Below are 19,502 nucleotides of genomic sequence, written 5' to 3'. Positions count from 1 at the left end.
CTGGCATCCCACTTAATAAGGAGAATTTACGTGTTATATAAAAAATGGTCCAAAATTCATCAGCCATTTAATAACGAAATTGTATAAACCGAAAGCCTGTTTTTGAGAAATTACTATATAACAGAGTTGCTGATTTGAGTCAGTGACTTTGACTCGAGGCTGGCTCGAGTCGCATTTATTAGCTCACCTGGACTTTAGTCAAGTGAGCTTATGCAATCGAGCAGTGTCCGTTGGTAATCAAAATAAAGACAAGTTGCTGCACTGTAGTTACAAGAAGGGAGCCGGACATTAAACACACACACACACACACACACACACACACACACACACACACACACACACACACACACACACACACACACACACACACACACACACACACACACACACACACACTGTATATATATATATATATATGTATATACATTTATATAACCACATACATACATCCATATATATACACATGTACATATAAACGCACTTTTACAAACACACATACATAGCTATATTATGTACTTGAAAAGCTATTTTATATTTGAAGTTATAATCTTAACCGATAAGGAAATGACTGGTTTTCCAACTGCCCAGATCATCAGCTGGGCACAGTTTTTCATCGAGGTTTCGATCCTTTCGGCCCAGAACCTCTCCAAACAGCAGATCCACAACCCTGACTGCAGGTCCACATCAGTAGATTAATCAACATTATTGGACCCACAACCTCAAAGTTGTGTCCAGACAGTTAGTCAAGTCAGAAAACTTCCAAAAGTTTTCCGAAAACACCAGTCATTATCGCTTGAATCAAACGCGCTATTTCAATGAAACTTGGCCACAAGCTTCATATATGATGCCTAATGACGACGGTGTATTGACCATCATAATCTGTGCTCATTAAGGGGAACTATGGGGGTGTTTTTGAACCTCCAAAATAGGTATTTGCTCTCTTCTCCAAAACTACAGACACGATTTCAATGAAACTTTACCACAATCTTCATCTCCAATGATATAGCAAAGTTTGTTCATGGTAATAAAAATATCAGGGTCTAAGGGGGTTTGAGTGATTTACTGCTTATCGAGGTTTGACTTGAGCTTCAGCATCTGCGGTCGTATTTTTTTTTTGACTTGTGTTGTGACCTGGCTTGCAGAAATTTTTACTTGGGAGTTGACTTAACTTGTAAACATTTGACTTGCTGACTTTAAAAGGTCGTTCAAGTTTGGAGACCAATAACTTGATGCTCAAATTACGCTGACTGCTGATACTCACGCTTATCCAAATTGACTGCCGATACTCACACTTATATAAATTGAGGGCGGCCATTCATGCTTATCCAAATTGACTGCCGATACTCACACTTATATAAATTGAGGGCGGCCATTCATGCTTATCCAAATTGACTGCCGATACTCACACTTATATAAATTGAGGGCGGCCATTCATGCTTATCCAAATTGACGGCCGATACTCACACTTATCCAAATTGATGGCGGCCACTCAAGCTTATCCAAATCATTTTGCATAAAACAGCAAGAAAGCAAGCTTTTCAAACGTTGGTAAATCCATTGTGACGCGGGAAAACAACAACGTAGAATTTAAATGGGATTTTTGTTTTATTACGTGCGTTGTTATGGCTTCTTTTATGAAGAAGCGTTGTTATGCGTTGTTATGCGTTGTTATGCGTTGTTATGGCTTCTTTGCACATGCTCATGGTAAAGGCCTATGGCCACTTGTTCATTGTGCTGTGCTTTATACTCGATCCTGGTGCTTGCTAAGTTAAGCCGCTTTATACTCAACCGCTAAGCCTGGTGTTGGCTTAGCGGTTAGGGTGCCGGCTTGGGATCCTAGGATCCTGGGTTCGAATCCTGGTCGATCGCTGAATTAACGCCAGGGGGGTTGACTCAGCCTGTCATCCTTCCGAGGTCGGCAAATTGAGTACCAGCTTGCTGGGATGAATGATCCCGGTGTGTACCCCGGTTTAGAATAGGTACACCGTATCCCTGCGCATCGTAAGAGCGTGACCAAGGGTTGGCGTCAGGAAGGGCATCCGGCCATAAAAACATTGCCTCAAACAGGGAACCATGATTGTCATGGGGCCGCAAGGCTAACCCCCGCTCTAGCGGGGAAAATGGCCTTAAAACGATCATTCATTCATTCATTCATTCTCTCTATTTTCCTTCCGAACAGCATCATTCCAATCGCAATTATTAATACTCTCGCACTAATATAACAAAATACGTTTGAAGTTAAAACACTCGTGACGTTGACGAATATAGACTCGTATCTCCCGATCTGACGTGATGACCAATACAGTAGAATCTGCCGGCGAGAAAGGGCGGATATGAAACACTTTGTACAAATAGAAATAGAAAATCAAAATCATAATTGCATTGAGAAATTTAAGAAATTTTCCGCCCACTTTAGGATGTATAAAAGCAGCCTTTTTCAGGTGGAAACTTAAAATCACAATTGTATTGAGAAATTTAAGAAATTTTCCGCCCACTTTAGGATGTATAAAAGCAGCCTTTTTCAGGTGGAAACTTAAAATCACAATTGTATTGAGATATTATCAAACTAGTGAATGCCCCTCATCATGTTTACTTCCGGATTGGAGCAGCTTTGAATCGATCGAAAGTAAAAATCATCATTGTATTGAGGAACCGGGTCCCCGATGACCCAAAAGACCCTGAAGGACCAAAAAGACCCTCGAGTATGGCAGGCAGGTATGCTGCAAGGCGGTGAAGACAAATTAAAAGTTGGTCCAACGGACCAAGGGGTCCACTAGCGATATCAAAATGATGGCATTCCATGAAAAATGTTGGGGCATTCCATAAAAGTTCATGGCGTTCTGTTAGAAAATATGACTTGTGACTTGACTCGAGTTGAAGGAAAATTATGTGACTTGACTTGAGAAAAATGACTTGCCGGAAACTGCTATATAGTCTGTATATTGAAAGAAGACTCTATGGATGTTTGTGTGGTGTGCATCTCACGTGTCTAAATGTCTACATGTGTAAGGGATGTAAAGGTCTAAAGGGTATTTTCTAATAGTAGTTTGGGTGTGAAGGGATCGAAGGGGTTTGAAGGGTCTGGAGGGGTCTAAAGGTCTCAATGGTCTAAATTAAAGGGGATAGGGAGTCCAAGGGGTATGTTCCAATAGTACGTAATTAATAGATGCCATCATGGTCCATTAATAGATGTACTCACTGTCCGACTCGCGATCAAACAGTACATAAATTAATAGACATGCTCATGTGGGTCAACTAAGGCTTTTTCTCGACGAGGATTCACCTTCCACTCATTTTTGGGGGTTATTTGTATAGATATCTAGTGAATGTGTTGAAAATTGATGATTTATTTGACCTTTGACCTATTAGTCAAAAAAACCAATAGGCTTCTTCGAGCATGTGGTTAAGTTTCTTCTAGCGCATCTACCAAGTGGTTAAGTTTCATGAAGACGAGTAAATTACAACCTGTAGGCGATTGACATACCTACATAATACATACATACATACATACATACATACATACATAGTCTGGAGCAAAAAAAAAAAGAAGAGCCAAATCAATTTTTAAACATTTTTTGTCATAACTATTTTTGCATATATTTTTTTTAAACCACCAGAAAATGCAGAAATAACTGTACAAATCAGCATGGAATAGCTTATCCCTTAGCTTTCTTTAAATAATCCAGTCTTTTGGTCAAACTTTCACAAAGCTTCTTGCACCGAGAAATGTCAATATTGTCCCATTCATGTTTGACAGCTTCCCAAAGTTGATCAGAATTTGCAAATTTTCTTCCAATAAGTTTGTGCTGAATATAGGCCCAAAGATTCTCTATGGGGTTCAAATTGGGACTGACCAGGCCAGAACATAATGTTCATAAGTCCGTAGTCGATGAACACCAGCCTTGGACGAACAGCCAGACGGTCTTTAATTTCCGAGATGAACGGCCTACGGCGGATGAACGGAACGGCGGATACTTTGTCATAATCACAAAATCCAAATATACCTTTCAGAGGTACTGCTACGGTAAAACTATTCTCTGGTTTTGTGTCATCATTATACATTGCCTTCCTTTGACTATAACCAGGGTCTGTGTTTGTACCCGTTGACATATCAGGAATAAAACCTTCAACAGCTCCCTTACCCATTCTATCACCAAACGAATATAGTGTAAATTTCATCATTTCAGATGTAGCAGAGACATAATCAACCGCTTCAACCTCTTGTGTTCCAATATACAGGCGAACACTATCAAACATTTTCCAGAAGAAATCATTTACGAGTGTAGCATTAGTATTATTCGCAGCCTTAGTGAATTTAAATTCGGTGATCGGTTCGATTAGCATTCCTTAGCATTCCTTAGCCGCATTCCAGTGGATTGGGAACTGAGTACCCTCGTCCCTCTATACAAGGGGAAAGGTGACCCTCTGGAGTGTGGCTCGTACCGAGCGATAAAGTTATTGGAGCATGGAATGAAGGTATTGGAAAGGGTGTTGGAGAGGAGGATAAGGAAGAAAGTGAAGATCGACGAAATGCAGTTTGGATTTATGCCAGGAAGAGGAACGACAGACGCGCTTTTCATTGTGAGGCAGTTGCAGGAGAAGTACATGGAGAAGAGGAAGAAGTTGTTTCTTGGGTTTGTTGATCTGGAGAAAGCATTCGATCGGGTTCCACGCAAAGTATTGACATGGGCATTGAGGAAGTTAGGAGTGGAGGAATGGTTGATCAGAGTAGTGATGGCAATGTACAAAAGAGCGCGCACAGCTGTAAGGACGAAGGACGGGAACAGTGGTGAGTTTGAGGTGAAGGTGGGAGTGCATCAGGGGTCGGTACTAAGTCCACTACTATTTGTAGCTGTGATGGAGGTGCTGGCTCAGAACGTAAAGGAGGGTTTACCGTGGGAGTTGTTGTCTGCAGATGATCTGGTGTTGATTGCGGAAAGTATGGATGGACTGAAGGAAAAGATGAACACGTGGAAGGAATGTATGGAGACAAAAGGTCTGAAGGTGAATATCGGAAAGACGAAGGTGATGGCAAGTGGTAAAGCATGTGGTGAGGTGGAAAGAACTGGGAAGTGGCCCTGTGCTGTGTGTAGGAAGGGTGTCGGAGTGAACTCCATTCAGTGTACAATGTGCGCTGAGTGGGTTCATCAAAAATGTAGTGGTCTGAGAGGGTCATTATTAACCAGTGTGGCAGCTACATTCAAATGTAAGGTGTGCACAGAGGGAGCTGCAGATGGAGGAAATGTTGAGTTGGATCTTGGAGACGGTGTGAAGCTGGAAGGTGTGAAAACATTTTGCTACCTCGGAGACATGCTGAATGGAGAGGGTGGATCAGACTCGGCAACGGTTGCTCGAGTGAGATGTGCATGGAAGAAGTTTCGGGAATTGAGTGGCGTGCTGATGATGAGGGGAGTGTCGTTGAAGCTGAAGGGAAAGGTGTATGCTGCATGTGTGAGAAGTGTTATGATTTATGGGAGCGAGACATGGGTAATGAACGTAGAGCAGCAACGAAGGTTGGAAAGGGTGGAAATGCGAATGGTTCGACGGATGTGCGGAGTATCGTTGAGAGAGAGGAAGACAAATGATGAATTGTGAAAGATGATGGGAATAGAGCCTGTGATTGATGCTGTGAAGAGGAACAGGTTGAGATGGTTTGGTCATGTGTTGAGGAAGGATGAAAGTGACTGGTTGAGAAGAGTGATGGAAATGAATGTAGAAGGAAGTAGAAGACGGGGAAGACCGAGACAGACTTGGCTAAAGATGGTGGAAGAAGAAATGTGGGCAAGGGGGTTAACAAGGAGAGATGCAGAAAATAGGGCAAAATGGAGAAGATTGTCATGGGGACCGCAAGGCTAACCCCCGCTCTAGCAGGGAAAATGGCCTTTTAAAATACATGTTGTTGTTGTTGTATGAACGGCCGAATTATTGGTGGTTATGGCACGCGCGGGACGGAAGGTGGTGAGGTGCTTACCTGAATGAAGCACACGAGTTGATTTCCGAAACCCACAAAGAAACGCAACACAACAAATAAAATATACCACAATAATGATTTAATTAAAGTAAAGCAATGAATAAAAAATGAACGGTGAGGTAAATCAAATTCCCTACGGTGAGGATCCTCCATGCAGACTCAAATACATACACAAAAGGAACAAATAAAATAAAAGCAAGTGTCTTGAGCCGGCCGGCACTCAGTTTTGGCGTCCCAACGAGATTGTTTGGTGCAGTCGGCAGTGGTGGCCAAGTCCAACGTTTCCCACCCCTGAGCGCACAATATGGCGCCGAGCCGACGACGCGACGTGCACAGAGCCGTTGAACGAGCTGTGAAGACGGCCCTCTTTTTACTCTTCTCCGTCCGATGCGCCAAGAGCCCCGCAAACCGCCGCCCTATTGCTCCTCTTTGATGGCCACAACAACCTCCTCCTCCAAAGTAACAAAAGTCCACACATCACAAGAGCAACAGGTAGCGATACATTCAAAGTACACCGCCCCATGCCAAATAAATAAATAAATATCATCCTCCAGCGTACGACATTGCCGGGGGTGCCTTGGGTCCCCGGCGATGCCGCTGTGCACCATATGGAGACTGAATTAGGAAGGTGGCGGTGCACAATAATTTATTTATTTATTGCGTAATTAAAATAAATAAATAATAACCAGAAAATAATTAATTTCTAAATCAGTTGGCTAATGGCATACGGAAACCACCAGTGTTTCATCTGAATCTGTAACATTTTGAAAATTAATGAATTGTCATTAATCGAAAAAATAAATAAATAATCACTAAATAATTAAGTCGATGAATTAATTCATCAATAAAACAAAATTATATTTTATAGCCACACCACTTGCACTGTTGTGTTCGAATATAAGCTTCCTTGCTCAAAAGGTGCCTGAGATATTACCCAGATGAGAAAAAAAAGTGATTAATCATGAAAATAAAGCGTTCAAATAAGCGTTATTATTTCTTTAAACTTTAAATTTAAAATTCTTTAAACCAAAGCGTTCAGTATCATTGGAATCTCCCGTGATGAAGCTACCTCCAAGGGCCTTTCACTTACTCACCGCAGGCAGGTTGGTGGTCTTTCTGTCTTCTACCGACTCCTCTCCGGCCTTGCTCCTCCAGCTCTCTGGGCTCTGTCCCACAAATATTCCTACAGGTCGCACAAGATCTGCCTGCAACCCTCTTATGGTTAAACTGCCAAAATCAAGACACTCTGCTCACCTTCACTCCTTCATTCCTCTTTTCTCCCACCTCTGGAACAAACTCCCTCACTCTCTTCAATCCCACTCCACCCTCCAGGTCTTTAAAACAGCTGTTCACCACCATCTCTTATCTTCCCCCATCCAAAACCTTGATCTTTTCTACCCCTGCTAATTTCACCCCAAATACACTTTTTTGAAATACCAACTTCTTTCCTGGAAGTCCTTGGTGTCCCTGTGTTTATACTTCTCCCACCCCCCCCCCCCCTCCCACGCCGCCTCCCCCCAAGCCCTCTCCCTCCCACACATTCCCGATGTCCCTGCTCTCAAATGTTGTGTTTATGTGCTTCCCCTTCTCTCCCCATCTTGTCTACCGCTCCCCTTTTTATATACTTTGTTTGTTTTTCTGTTTGATTTGTTTGTGTGATAAATGTTAGCTCTTTCACGAGCCTCGATTATGTATACAAAAAAATAAATAATAATAATAATAAATAAATAATAATTGTAAAATAATTAGATTATTAATCAATTGCCTAATAGAATACCTAAACCACCACCATTTAATCCGAATCTGTAACTTAAAAAAAATTAAGCCATGAATCTAATAATTAAAGAATTAATCAATCAATTAATTGAATCAAAAAACAAAATACTGTTTTTGTCAAAGCCCTTGCTCACTATTGTGCCGAAATTTCAACTTCCGAGCTCAAAAAGTGCTTAAGATATTGCCCAGATGAGAAAGAAAATAAATAAATGATTAATAATGAAAATAAATAAATAATAATCATTAAATAATTAAATAATTTATCGATTGGCTAATATAATACCTAAACCACCACCATGTCATCCGAATCTGTAACTTAAAAAATTTAAAAAAATATTGGCCATTAATCGATTAATTAAATAACTAATCAATTAATTGATTAATCAAAAAACAAAATACTGTTTTTGTCAAAGCCCTTGCTCACTATTGTGCTGAAATTTCAGCTTCCATGCTCAAAAGGTGCCTGAGATATTGCCCAGATGAGAAAGGAAATAAAAAAATAAATGCATAATTAATAATGAAAATAAATAAATAATAATCATAAAATAATAATAATAATAATAATAATAATTCATTTATTTTGTATAGCGCTTTTCCAGAAGCCCAAAGGCGCTTTGACAGAGTGGCAAACATAATGCATAACAATACATGAAAACAACAATTGCAAAAAGACAAGAATCAATAGGGAAATATTTAAAGCAAAAGGAGGGAGAAGGAGAAGAGATAGTCAGGGGTTAAATGCTGTGGGTTGAATGTTGAATGCAGTGTTGAACAGGTGGGTCTTTAGTGATGTTTTGAATGTGGTGAGTGAGGAGGAGTCTCTGATGGTGTGAGGTAGTGAGTTCCAGAGGGTGGGAGCAGCGATGGAGAAGGCCCTGTCCCCCCAGGATCTGAATTTGGTCCGGATGGAGGGGGTCAGGAGGTTGGTACCAGCAGAGCGGAGGTTGCGGGTGGGAGTGTGTCTGGAGTGGAGGTCAGCCAGGTAGGATAGGGCCAGGTTATGGAGGGCTTTGTATGTCAAGAGGAGGATTTTGTACTGGATTCTCTGGGGGATGGGGAGCCAGTGAAGCTTGTAAAGGACGGGGGTGATGTGGTCACGGGTCCGGGAATGGGTGAGTAGACGGGCAGCGGAGTTCTGAATGTATTTGAGTTTATTGGTGATTTTTGAGGGTGAACCATAGAGGAGGCTATTGCAGTAGTCCAGACGGGAGGTGATGAAGGCGTGGATGAGGGTTTCTGCAGCCGTGGAGGAGAGGGATGAGCGGAGACGGGCAATGTTTTTCAGGTGAAAGAAGGCTGACTTTGTGATCTGTTTAGTGTATTTGTCGAAGGAAAGGGTTTGGTCAAAGATGACGCCAAGATTCCGGATGTGAGGGGAGGTGGATACTGGGATACCGTCGATGTTGAGGGCAAAGTTATGGGTGGATTTTGTGAGCGTTTTTGGGCCAATGATGATTATTTCAGATTTATCACAGTTAAGCTTGAGGAAGTTGATTTGAAGCCAGGATTTTATTTCAGTGATGCAGTTTGTCAGGATAGAGTGGGTGTCGGTGGAGATGAAAAGCTGGATGTCATCGGCGAAGCAGTGGAATTGGAGACCATGACGGCGGATTAAGTGACCGAGCGGGGACAGGTAAAGGATGAAGAGGAGGGGGCCAAGAACTGAACCTTGGGGGACACCTTGGGGGAGGGGAGCAGTGGGGGATTTGCCGTTATTGATGGAGATGAACTGGCATCTGTCAGAGAGGTATGATTTAATCCAAGAGAGGGCAGTGCCGGTAACGTTAAAGGTGGATTCAAGTCGGGTGAGGAGGATAGTGTGATCGATGGTGTCAAAGGCAGCGCTGAGGTCGAGGAGGACGAGAATGTTGAGGTTGCCAGCGTCAGAGGAGAGGAGAAGGTCATTGGTGATTTTGAGGAGAGCAGTTTCAGTACTGTGGTTGGACCGGAATCCGGATTGGCATGTTTCATACAGGTTATTGGCAGAGAGATGATGTTTGAGTTGAGTGGCTACAGCGCGTTCCAAAACTTTTGACAGAAAGGGTAGGTTGGAGATGGGTCTGAAGTTGTTTAGGGTGTCAGGGTTTAGACCAGGTTTTTTTAGAATGGGGGTAACAGCAGCAATTTTGAGGGAAGGTGGGACGATGCCTGTAGACAGGGAGGAGTTTATTGTTGCAATGATAAGTGGAGAGAGAGCAGGGAGGGAGGCTTTGACAAAGCTGGAGGGGATGGGGTCAAGAGTGCAGGTGGCAGTTTTCATTCCTATGAGGAGTTCAGAGAGGTCAGTAGGGGAGATTGGGGAGAACCGAGACAGGGGATGGCAGGACAAGGGGGGGCAGGTGGTTGGAGGGGGAGCGGGTGCGGCGGTGGTCAAGCTGTTGTAGATGTCAATTTTGCGTTGGAAGAAAGAGAGGAAGGAGATGCAGTTGTCTACTGTGAATGACTGGGTGGTGGTGTTCAGGGGGCGGAGGAGTTTGTTTATTGTCGAGAAGAGTGCTTTTGGGTTTCCGGAGCCAGAGTGGATAATTTGAGAGTAGTAGGCAGAGCGGGCGCGGGAGAGGGCATCTTTGTAGTGTTGTAGGTGGTCCTTGTAGGCTTGGGAGTGAACTGTGAGACCCGTTTTATTGCGGAGTCTTTCAAGTTGGCGAGCACGAGTTTTCATCAGGTGGAGTTCAGGGGTAAACCAGGGAGCAGAATGGGTGAAAGAAACTGTTTTGGTTTTTACAGGCGCAAGCTGGTCAAGGCAGGAGGAGAGAGTGTGGTTGTAGTAGTCAGTGAGGTCGGAAGGGGTGTGGAGGTCAATGAAGGGAGAAGTGGACATTTTTTCAGAGAGGGTGGATGAGAATGAGGTAGGTGAAAGAGCGTTTAGCTTACGGAAGTTGATTGTGCGATAATGCCTTGGTGTTGGGGCGGGGATGTTGATGGTCAGAGTGATGGCTAAGTGGTCAGAGAGGGTGAGGTCGGAGCCATAGAGATGGTGCAAATTTAATCCAGTGGAGCAGACAAGGTCCAAAATGTGACCACGGATATGGGTAGGAAAGTCGACATGTTGAGTGAGGTTAAAGCAGGTGAGTAAATCAGTGAAGTCAGTGGTTATTGTGGAGTCAGTGGAGTCCATGTGGATATTGAAATCACCAAGGAGGAGGATTGAGGGGGAGAGGGAACATAGCTGGGTCAGAAAGTAGGAGAAGTCAGACAGGAATGATGGGTGTGGTTTGGGAGGGCGGTAGACGACAGCCATGACTGACTGCGTGCGACCAGAGAGTTTTAAAGCCAGGTGTTCAAATGATGGAGCAGATGAGATGGAGATGAGGTTGGTCTTGATGTCTTGACGGTGGATAACGGCAATTCCACCACCTCGGCCCTCCGAGCGTGGTTTATTGACGTAGGAATATCCATTGGGTGTGGTGATTGGGTACCATTGGTGATTGGTGGTTCAATCAATCAATCATTGGTCAATCATCAATCAAATCAATCAATCAATCAATCATCAATCAATCAAATCAATCAATCAATTGGTGATTGGATTGGGTACCACAAATTGTACAGTCGAGTTTCCCACATTTGGGGAAATCGCAAGGGTCAACCCACCCGGAGTGCAATGGGTGGACCTCGCCCTGAGAACACCACCTTAATGATCATGGTATTTCTCCTGTCAGGTAGTATAAAATAATTAAATAATTGATCAATTGGCTAATAGAATACCTGAACTACCGCTATTTCATCCGAATCTAACTTTTAAAAAAATTAATGAAGTCATTAATCGAATAATCAAAGAATTAATCGATTAATTGATTAATCAATATATCAAAAATACCCTTTACAGCCAAATCACTTGGTCATTGTCGTGTCCAAATATCAGCTTCCTAGCTCAAAAGGTGCCTGAGATAATGCCAGAGAAAGGAAATAAATAGGTACTTCATTAATCGATAATAATTAAATAACTAATTAATTGATGAATTCATCAAAAAACAAAAAATATGTTTTTGCCAAATCACTTTGCTCACTATTGTGTGGAATTTCAGCTTCCCAGCTCAAAGGATGGCTGAGATATCGCCTGGACAAACAAGCAAACAAACAAACAAACAAACCAACAAGAAAACAACCGGAGTGAAAACTGAGTACTCCCTTTCAGTGTGCATCATCACCGGGCCCCCTCCGGTGCCCGGTGATGAGATCATGCAGCGCCTGGAGAGGGCATAGGAAAGGAGTGGTGTACAATATTGTGCCCATCCTGCTCACGCAAGAACCAGTCGAGCGAGAGTCAGATTCCTCTCAAACCTTCTTGATCACGTCACTGGCCAATTCCGAGCCCCATCGAATCACCCTGTGTCTCCACGACCAATGACGAAGCTCGGGGCATGGCTTGTCGATTACGATCCTTTTGAGGCGGGGTTTAGTTGCCGATCGAGAATGTTCGGGGTTCTGTCGGCAGTTATGCTGGTTATGGTTGGTTAATGGAAGTTTTGCATGGCCGGCCTTGTTGTAATTGTAAAACATAGGGAACAAGAAAAAGGGCAATCAGAGATTGCAAACCCTCGCCAGGATGTATTTCAGTGGTTTTTTAAGGCTTTTGTGTTAAAACAAAGATGGCGGCCGAACCACGTGAATGATGACATCATTTTTTTTTTCTAAACTAATTTAATCCTAGATTATGCTCAAGAAATTTCATCTTGATCGGATGAAGTTTTGTACTTGTTGAATTATGATGTCATAATGGAGGCACCTATGACATCATCATTAACATATTTTATTCCCCATGGAGAGCTCTTTACAATGAGCCATGTCTCAATTTTTTCTATTCAGCCCTTTCGGAAATGGAGGTGCAAAGTTTTTCGGTTTTTCCAAGATGGCGGCCGAACCACGTGACCGATGACCATCATAATTTCTTTTCTTCTCCAGTTTATGCCAACATGGCACTCAAGAAATTTAATCTTGATTGGATGAAGTTTTGTACTTGTCGAATTATAAAACAAAAAATAACCACCTTTAGAGGCCATTTTTCCCCACAAAGCGGGGGTGGCCTTTTTCGGGAACCGTGGTTGTTGTTTTTTTGTCCCCTTTTTGAAGCAATGTTTTACGGCCGGATGCCCTTCCTGACCCCAACCCTTTTTGCCGCCTTTAACGACAAACGGAATTACCAGTGAACTGGTACTCAATTAGCCGACCTCGGAAGGATGACAGGCTGAGTCAACCCCCCTGGCGTTAATTCAGCGATCGACTGGGATTCGAACCCAGGATCCTAGGATCCTAAGCCGGCACCCTAGCCGCTAGCCCAACACCAGGGTAAACTTGTCGAATTATGACGTCATAATGGAAGCACCTATGACATCATCATTAAAATATTTTATTCCCCATGGAGAGTTCTTTACAACGAGCCATGTCTCAATTTTTTCCATTCACTGGTTTTGCAGATATAGAGGTGCAATTTTTTTTCGTTTTTTCCAAGATGGCGGCCGAACCACGTGCCCTATGACGTCATAATTATCAATAAAAAAATTCTGCAGGTGGAGTTGCACCTATGGTGAAAATGTCCTGTCAATCGGACCTACGGTTACAGAGAAAATCATATTTATTCTGTGCGGACAGACACAGACAGAGACAAACGGACTCAAATGCAATACCTTCCCCTCTGGCGAGGGTAAAAAGCACCGAGGGCAATCGCATACTGGGGGAAAACTTATCTTAACCCCTATCTAATTACCATAGCTTTACTCCTCATGTGAAAACATGTAAACAACTTAAGCTACAGTTTCCCCACTTAAATTGCATCGAGATGTCTCCTCGTCCACAGTCCATGCTATCCCAATACGATCCTGCCTCCACTATGGTAATCCATAATCTATCCCCACAAACATAACAATAAGTTTCAGGGACTTTTTCTCCAACTACCTTTTGGTGGCTTTTGCAGTATAGGCAGGGCCATTATCTTGTTAAAAAAATGGCTTCTTTACTTTTCTCTCAAAGAAGTAACTTTTGTGGGCTGGGAAGTAATCCTTTCTCTAATATGTTCTGGTATTCCTTGGCAGTAATTGACTGTGTTCTCACCTTATCGCTCACCAACACCAGCAGACGAAAATGTACCCAGACCATGATTTCACCTCCTCCATGCTTCACAGTTGTTGAAATGCACTCAGGGTTGAATCTCTTACCAGATCTGTGATGGCAATGTTCTGGGGGAATCACTGCAAAGCTGAAAGCTTTATTCATCACGCCACAGAACTCTCTGAAACAGTCTGAATCACAGTTCCCATATTCGGCCAAAAAGTGCAATCTGTCCTAAATGTTTTTCTTAGACAATAGAAGCTTCTTAGCACATCTTGAGGCAAAACCACCATCGGTCAACCTTTTTGTGATGGTCCTTCTGGAAATAGTCTTGTTTTCAGCAGTTCCGAACTCCTCTGACAGCTCCGGCAGGCTTTTCTTTCTTTCCTGGAGAACTAAGAATTTCAGTCGCCTGTCATCTTTACTTGTGGTGGCTCTAGGCCTGCCAGATCCCTTCTTCCTTTGCAATAAAACCAGTTTTCTGGAACTGTAGACCTATTCTCTTCATGGTAGGCAGATAAATAGGAATGTTCTCCTTCTTCAGGAGCTTGTGGATTTCAGAATATGTCTTGCCCGCTTGACAAAGACAAGCAATTCGATTTGTAATATCCCCATCAGCATGGAACTTCTTTCTTTGGAGGCATTTCTAAATTGAAACACAAAAAAACATGACCAAAAGTCATAAATTAGAGCAATTTAGACACTATACATATGCACTACAGTCAAAAAACATAGCACCCTAAAAATGCATTGTTCAAGATCTTTAAAAGTATACTTCTGACAGGAATTTTTTTTTGGGGGGGGACACAACAACTCAAAACACTCTTGTCCTCCTTTTTATGTGTAATTTTTTTCATGTATTTTGTCTTAGCTGATATATTGTCCTTTAAAGATATAAAACATAACCACCTTTAGAGGCCATTTTTCCCCGCAAAGCGGGGGTTGGCCTTTTTCGGGAACCGTGGTTGTTGTTTTTTGGTCCCCTTTTTGAAGCAATGTTTTACGGCCGGATGCCCTTCCTGACGCCAACCCTTTTTGCCGCCTTTAACGACAAACAGGGAATTACCAGTGAACTGGTACTCAATTAGCCGACCTCGGAAGGATGACAGGCTGAGTCAACCCCCCTGGCGTTAATTCAGCGATCGACCGGGATTCGAACCCAGGATCCTAGGATACTAAGCCGGCACCCTAGCCGGTAGCCCAACACCAGGGTTTGTCCTTTAAAGATGAAAGGCGAAAATACATAATTTTGTAATTTTCGGTTTTTTTTTAGAACAAAACTAATTAAAACACGAATCTTTGCATGAAAATTGCTGTAAACCGTGTGGAGGGCTTTTAGCTACTGTAACATGAGTAATCAATTTAAGCTGGAATATGTACTGTGCATCTACGGCTCCAAATTTGATAAAAACAGCTTGGCTCATTTTTTTTTTTGCCCCAGAGTGTACATACATACATACATACATACATACATACATACATACATACATACATACATACATACATACATACATACATACAGAAAGATACCAGACCAACAGACCAACCACACCAACCATGATGCTTGCTAATCTTCGATTTCACAATTGATAACATCACCCTGGGCTTGTGTGAATGCATAAAAGGAATAAGCAAACATAAACCATCATCAAGACACACCACAAACCTGGCCATCAGCTGCTGTCATCTTCCCCCAGGTGTGTGTGTGTGTGTGCGCGCGTGTGCGTGTACTGTACATGACATGCGTGTGCTTTACTATTGACCACCATATGTGCTGCAGGAGGTGATGGTGCTTTCAAGTGGTTCAGAAGCTGAGGGGGCGGATCCCCTCCAAACAGTTAGCAAGATGCCTGCCCAAGTTGCTCCTGTGCAGCGCAAGGGGAACCCAGTTTCCCCAAGTGATGACGTACAGACAATCTCATCTGGTTCAGATAGTGAGGGAGCTGAAGGAAAGCGCCGGCCTGAGGATTCTACATCAAAGAGCTCAGAAGGTAAAATTGGATTGTTAATAGAGGTGCTTTCGTTAATTGATACTGAGTGGCTGTTTTTTCATACCTATAAATGGAGTGTGAGTTGGACAAACATTGGGGAAAGGAAAGGACCCATGGGGTGGATAGGATGGATTACAGAAAAACTCTCAGGAATGAAAAACTGGAAATTTGGAAGGTGGGTTTGGGGGTGGGGTGGTGGCGGGTTGACGAGGCTATAAAATATCATGCTTTTGGATTGGAGATGATCTGAGATGGTGGTTGAGATTTATTTTTTTTTGTCAACATTTCTTCTTTGTCTTCCTGTTGCTTTAAACTTTTGAAACTACGTTTTTATGTTCATTAAACCTTCTTAACCTTTCTTGTGCATCCATATTTTTCTGTATTTATTTATTGTAAAATTTTATTTCGTATTTTATCTTGCCAAACAACAATATATTTACGCCTTCCAGTCGTGTGTTTCATTTAGTCCACAAATTACTTTTTACAACTCCTGTTGTCATGCCGACCGAGGAAGGAAAAAGGGACGCGTTGCTTGTTTGGCGAGGCGTGACACAGCAGCCCTCCCTACAGGCTCGGCACAGCCAGCAGCACCAAGGAGAAATCAAAACTCCTCCGATCCCAAGAAGCGATTCAATCCACGTCTGCCTTTTTTTAAACACCTTTCTCTCGGCAGCTCCTCTGGGCGTTATGAGCTTTGCACAATCACCCATTTTTTACGGCTCATTCTGCGCCAAATGGCTGTTGCAAAAAGCCACTGGACGTACTTCGACACGTTGATCCTTGTTCACAAATATCGTACGTCTTATCCTGAACATTTAATAATTAAATAATTATTTATACTACTTTATCCCCTTAACCCCCACTGCATTCCCGCAACAGTCTATTGAATGTCGCTTGAATAAAATGAAAATATGAGCATTGTTTCTTATTGAGCATCGATGAAATTGTTAGAATGATTGGCGAAGATAAATATGTACTACCCTGTATATATATTTAATTACGAGAAGAATAGCCTACTTCTGTTATAGTTGCTCTCCATAACCGATTGTTTTTTTTCTCATTAACACAAATCATCAAATATAATAAGGTTCCTTTTTGATTTATTCAAATCTTGGGGTGGCGGTCGGTATATCATCCGCATTATCCTGAGAATACAAAATATGGAGTGGAGTGGAGTGGAGAATGAGGGAATGAGAGCAGAAGGTAATAATTCGACGTTTGAGGCCGATATGAACATGTAATTACACCGCCTCAACTCTTGTATACAAACTTGATCAAAAAGCACAAAATAAATGTTTCAGACCACACAAAAGAAGAAACCACCAAAGAAGATTTCTCTGAAGACCTGGACAAAATCACAGACTGGTCAAACAAGTGGAACATGTCTTTCAATCCTGACAAATCTCACACTCTTACTATGTCTCTCCGAAAAGATTAACTGTACAACCCTCCCATCTTCTTTCTCAACAATCCTCTCCAAGAAGTTCTGTCTCTCAAGCTTTTGGGTCTCACTATCTGCCATGATCTTTCTTGGGAAAACCACATTTCCAAGCTGGCCTCCAAAGCCAGTCGCCGACTGGGCATCCTCCATCGTGCGAAATCCTTCCTCGGCACACCTGAGCTCCTCACCACATACAAGGCTTTCATCCGCAGCTCAATGGAATACTCTTCCCCCCTCTGGGCCGGTGCTCCTGCCTCACACCTAGCTCGGCTTCACGCTGTTGAAACCAAAGCTTTCAGAATCATTGGAATCTCCCGTGATGAAGCCATCTCCGAGGGCCTTTCACTCACTCACCGCAGACAGGCAGGTGGTCTTTCTGTCTTCTACCGACTCCTCTCCGGCCTTGCTCCCCCAGCTCTCTCTGTGCTTTGTCCCCCAAATATTCCTGCAGGTCGCACAAGATCTGCCAGCAACCCGCTGATGGTTAAACTGTCGAAATCTCGACTCTCTGCTCACCTTCACTTTCATTCCTCTTTTCTCCCGCCTCTGGAACAAACTCCCACACTCCCTTCAATCCCACTCCTCCCTCCAGGTCTTTAAAACAGCTGTTCACCACCATCTCTTATATTTCCCCATCCAAAACCTTGATATTTTCTACCCCCACTAATTCACCCCAGATCCACCTTGTTTGAAATTCCAACTTCTTTCCTGGAAGCCCCGGCAGTGTCCATACGTTTTATACCTCTCCCACCCCCACTTCCCATGCCTCCCCCCCAAAGCCCTCTCCCTCCCACAGATCTCTCGATGTCCCTGCTCTCAGATGTTGTGTTTGTGTTCCTCACCCTCTCACCCCATCTTGTCTACCGCTCCCCATGTTATATGTTTTATGTGTCTGTTTGTCTTTCTGTGTGATTAATGTTAGCTCTTTCACGAGCCTCGATCTTGTATACAACAAAAAAAACAAACGTACAAAAAAAAAAAAAACAGTACAGATAACAATCGATCATGATTCGACAAGCCAAATCTGGAACAGTTTCCTCAGCTTTGGAAGTCAATGTCTTGTAACAACACAATCAATACTTGGGAGTTTTTGGCCCTCATCCCTCCGATAAGGTCAAGGACGGGGGATATTAAAATAGCTCCGTCTGACCGACCGACCATCATCCATCCATGTAAATTTGTGTATGCGATATTTCAAATACCGTTCAAGATTTAGCTTTTGTATTACATACACCGATCTATTCCTCATACCACCAAAAAGGCAGTGGGCCTATCGTATCAGCTTCATGTTAAATATGTCATATTTTGATCTTTTCACCCATTAATAAAGTGCTTCATGCATGTTTAGTAAGGGCATTTTATGAGATATTTCACAAATCTGTTAACTAAATTGTTACCAAAAAATTTCTTCACCAATATGTTTGTAAAGGTGTGTAATAACATGTGTTAAAATGTTGAAGTTCAACTCCCGTGGGAAACCCAGAAAAAAAGCTGTTGAATTCGGGTACCGAAAAATTATTTTCGAGAATTTTTTTTTTTTAAATCGGCCCTTAAGTAACTTATGAGGGGTCAAATAAGGGTTTTTCATGATTCTGAGTTGATTGTTAACATTTATATTTTCACTTTTACATTTACACACAAAGTAGCTTTTATTTCACATACATATATAATACTCAAGAGTTATTTCTCATTCACAATGTCAGAAGTTTCAACAGTCATTGTCTATGTCTTCTTCAGACTCAACAACATCATGACTGCAGTTTCTGCATGTAATGCCATTACAGACTCCACAGGCCGAGATGCACGTGACCCCATTCTTCTTGCAGCTGCATCGCCGGTTGCTGCAATCTCCATGACAATTGCAGCTCGTGAACTGCAATAGCTCCTCAGGAGCCGTGGGGTCCAGTGTTGGAACTGGCTCATACCCATGCACACCTATTGTCCATCCATAGTCACTGGGGTTCGGATCGGAACGTCCATAGTCCAAATCGGAAGATCAAAGGTCACTATAGCGACCCCAGCGTGCCGTATGCACTCTTTCAGAGTGGTGAAGATGGTGTTGAGGTCATTAGGGTCTCCTTCAATAACTGGGAGGAACTCGATCTGTGTGCTCTGCTTTGCATCATTAGCATGGATTCTCTTCATCCAGCCATTCCAGTTGGAGTGTGGGAACTCAGGATCGTTGGCTTTGATCACCCACCCCGCTGCCCAGAGTGTGTCACCTGGAGTGAGGAGTGGCTGATCATGAGCCAGGGAGGAGGAAAGCTCAGCGAGGGAG

At 42.8% G+C, this 19,502-nt stretch overlaps 1 protein-coding gene and 1 non-coding gene across 4 annotated transcripts in view; one reads left to right on the top strand and one right to left on the bottom strand.

Moving 5' to 3' along the window:
- The window catches only part of SETDB1 (SET domain bifurcated histone lysine methyltransferase 1), a 209,162-nt gene that overhangs the window by 181,172 nt on the left and 8,488 nt on the right, over positions 1-19,502 (top strand). For all 3 annotated transcript variants that reach the window (XM_068106639.2, XM_078772036.1, XM_078772037.1), the window contains one exon: positions 15,573-15,783. In XM_068106639.2, coding sequence (XP_067962740.2) covers positions 15,573-15,783 — 211 coding nt within the window. The remainder of the gene's footprint in view (positions 1-15,572; positions 15,784-19,502) is intronic.
- LOC144891063 (U1 spliceosomal RNA) lies at positions 11,251-11,413 on the bottom strand. Its single transcript, XR_013622700.1, has one exon. It is a non-coding gene; the product is annotated as a U1 spliceosomal RNA (small nuclear RNA).

Source organism: Myxine glutinosa, chromosome 2 (assembly GCF_964187855.1).
Source record: "Myxine glutinosa chromosome 2, kmMyxGlut1.1, whole genome shotgun sequence".
Lineage (NCBI taxonomy): Eukaryota > Metazoa > Chordata > Myxini > Myxiniformes > Myxinidae > Myxine > Myxine glutinosa.
This window is presented reverse-complemented; position numbering and strand designations above follow the sequence as displayed.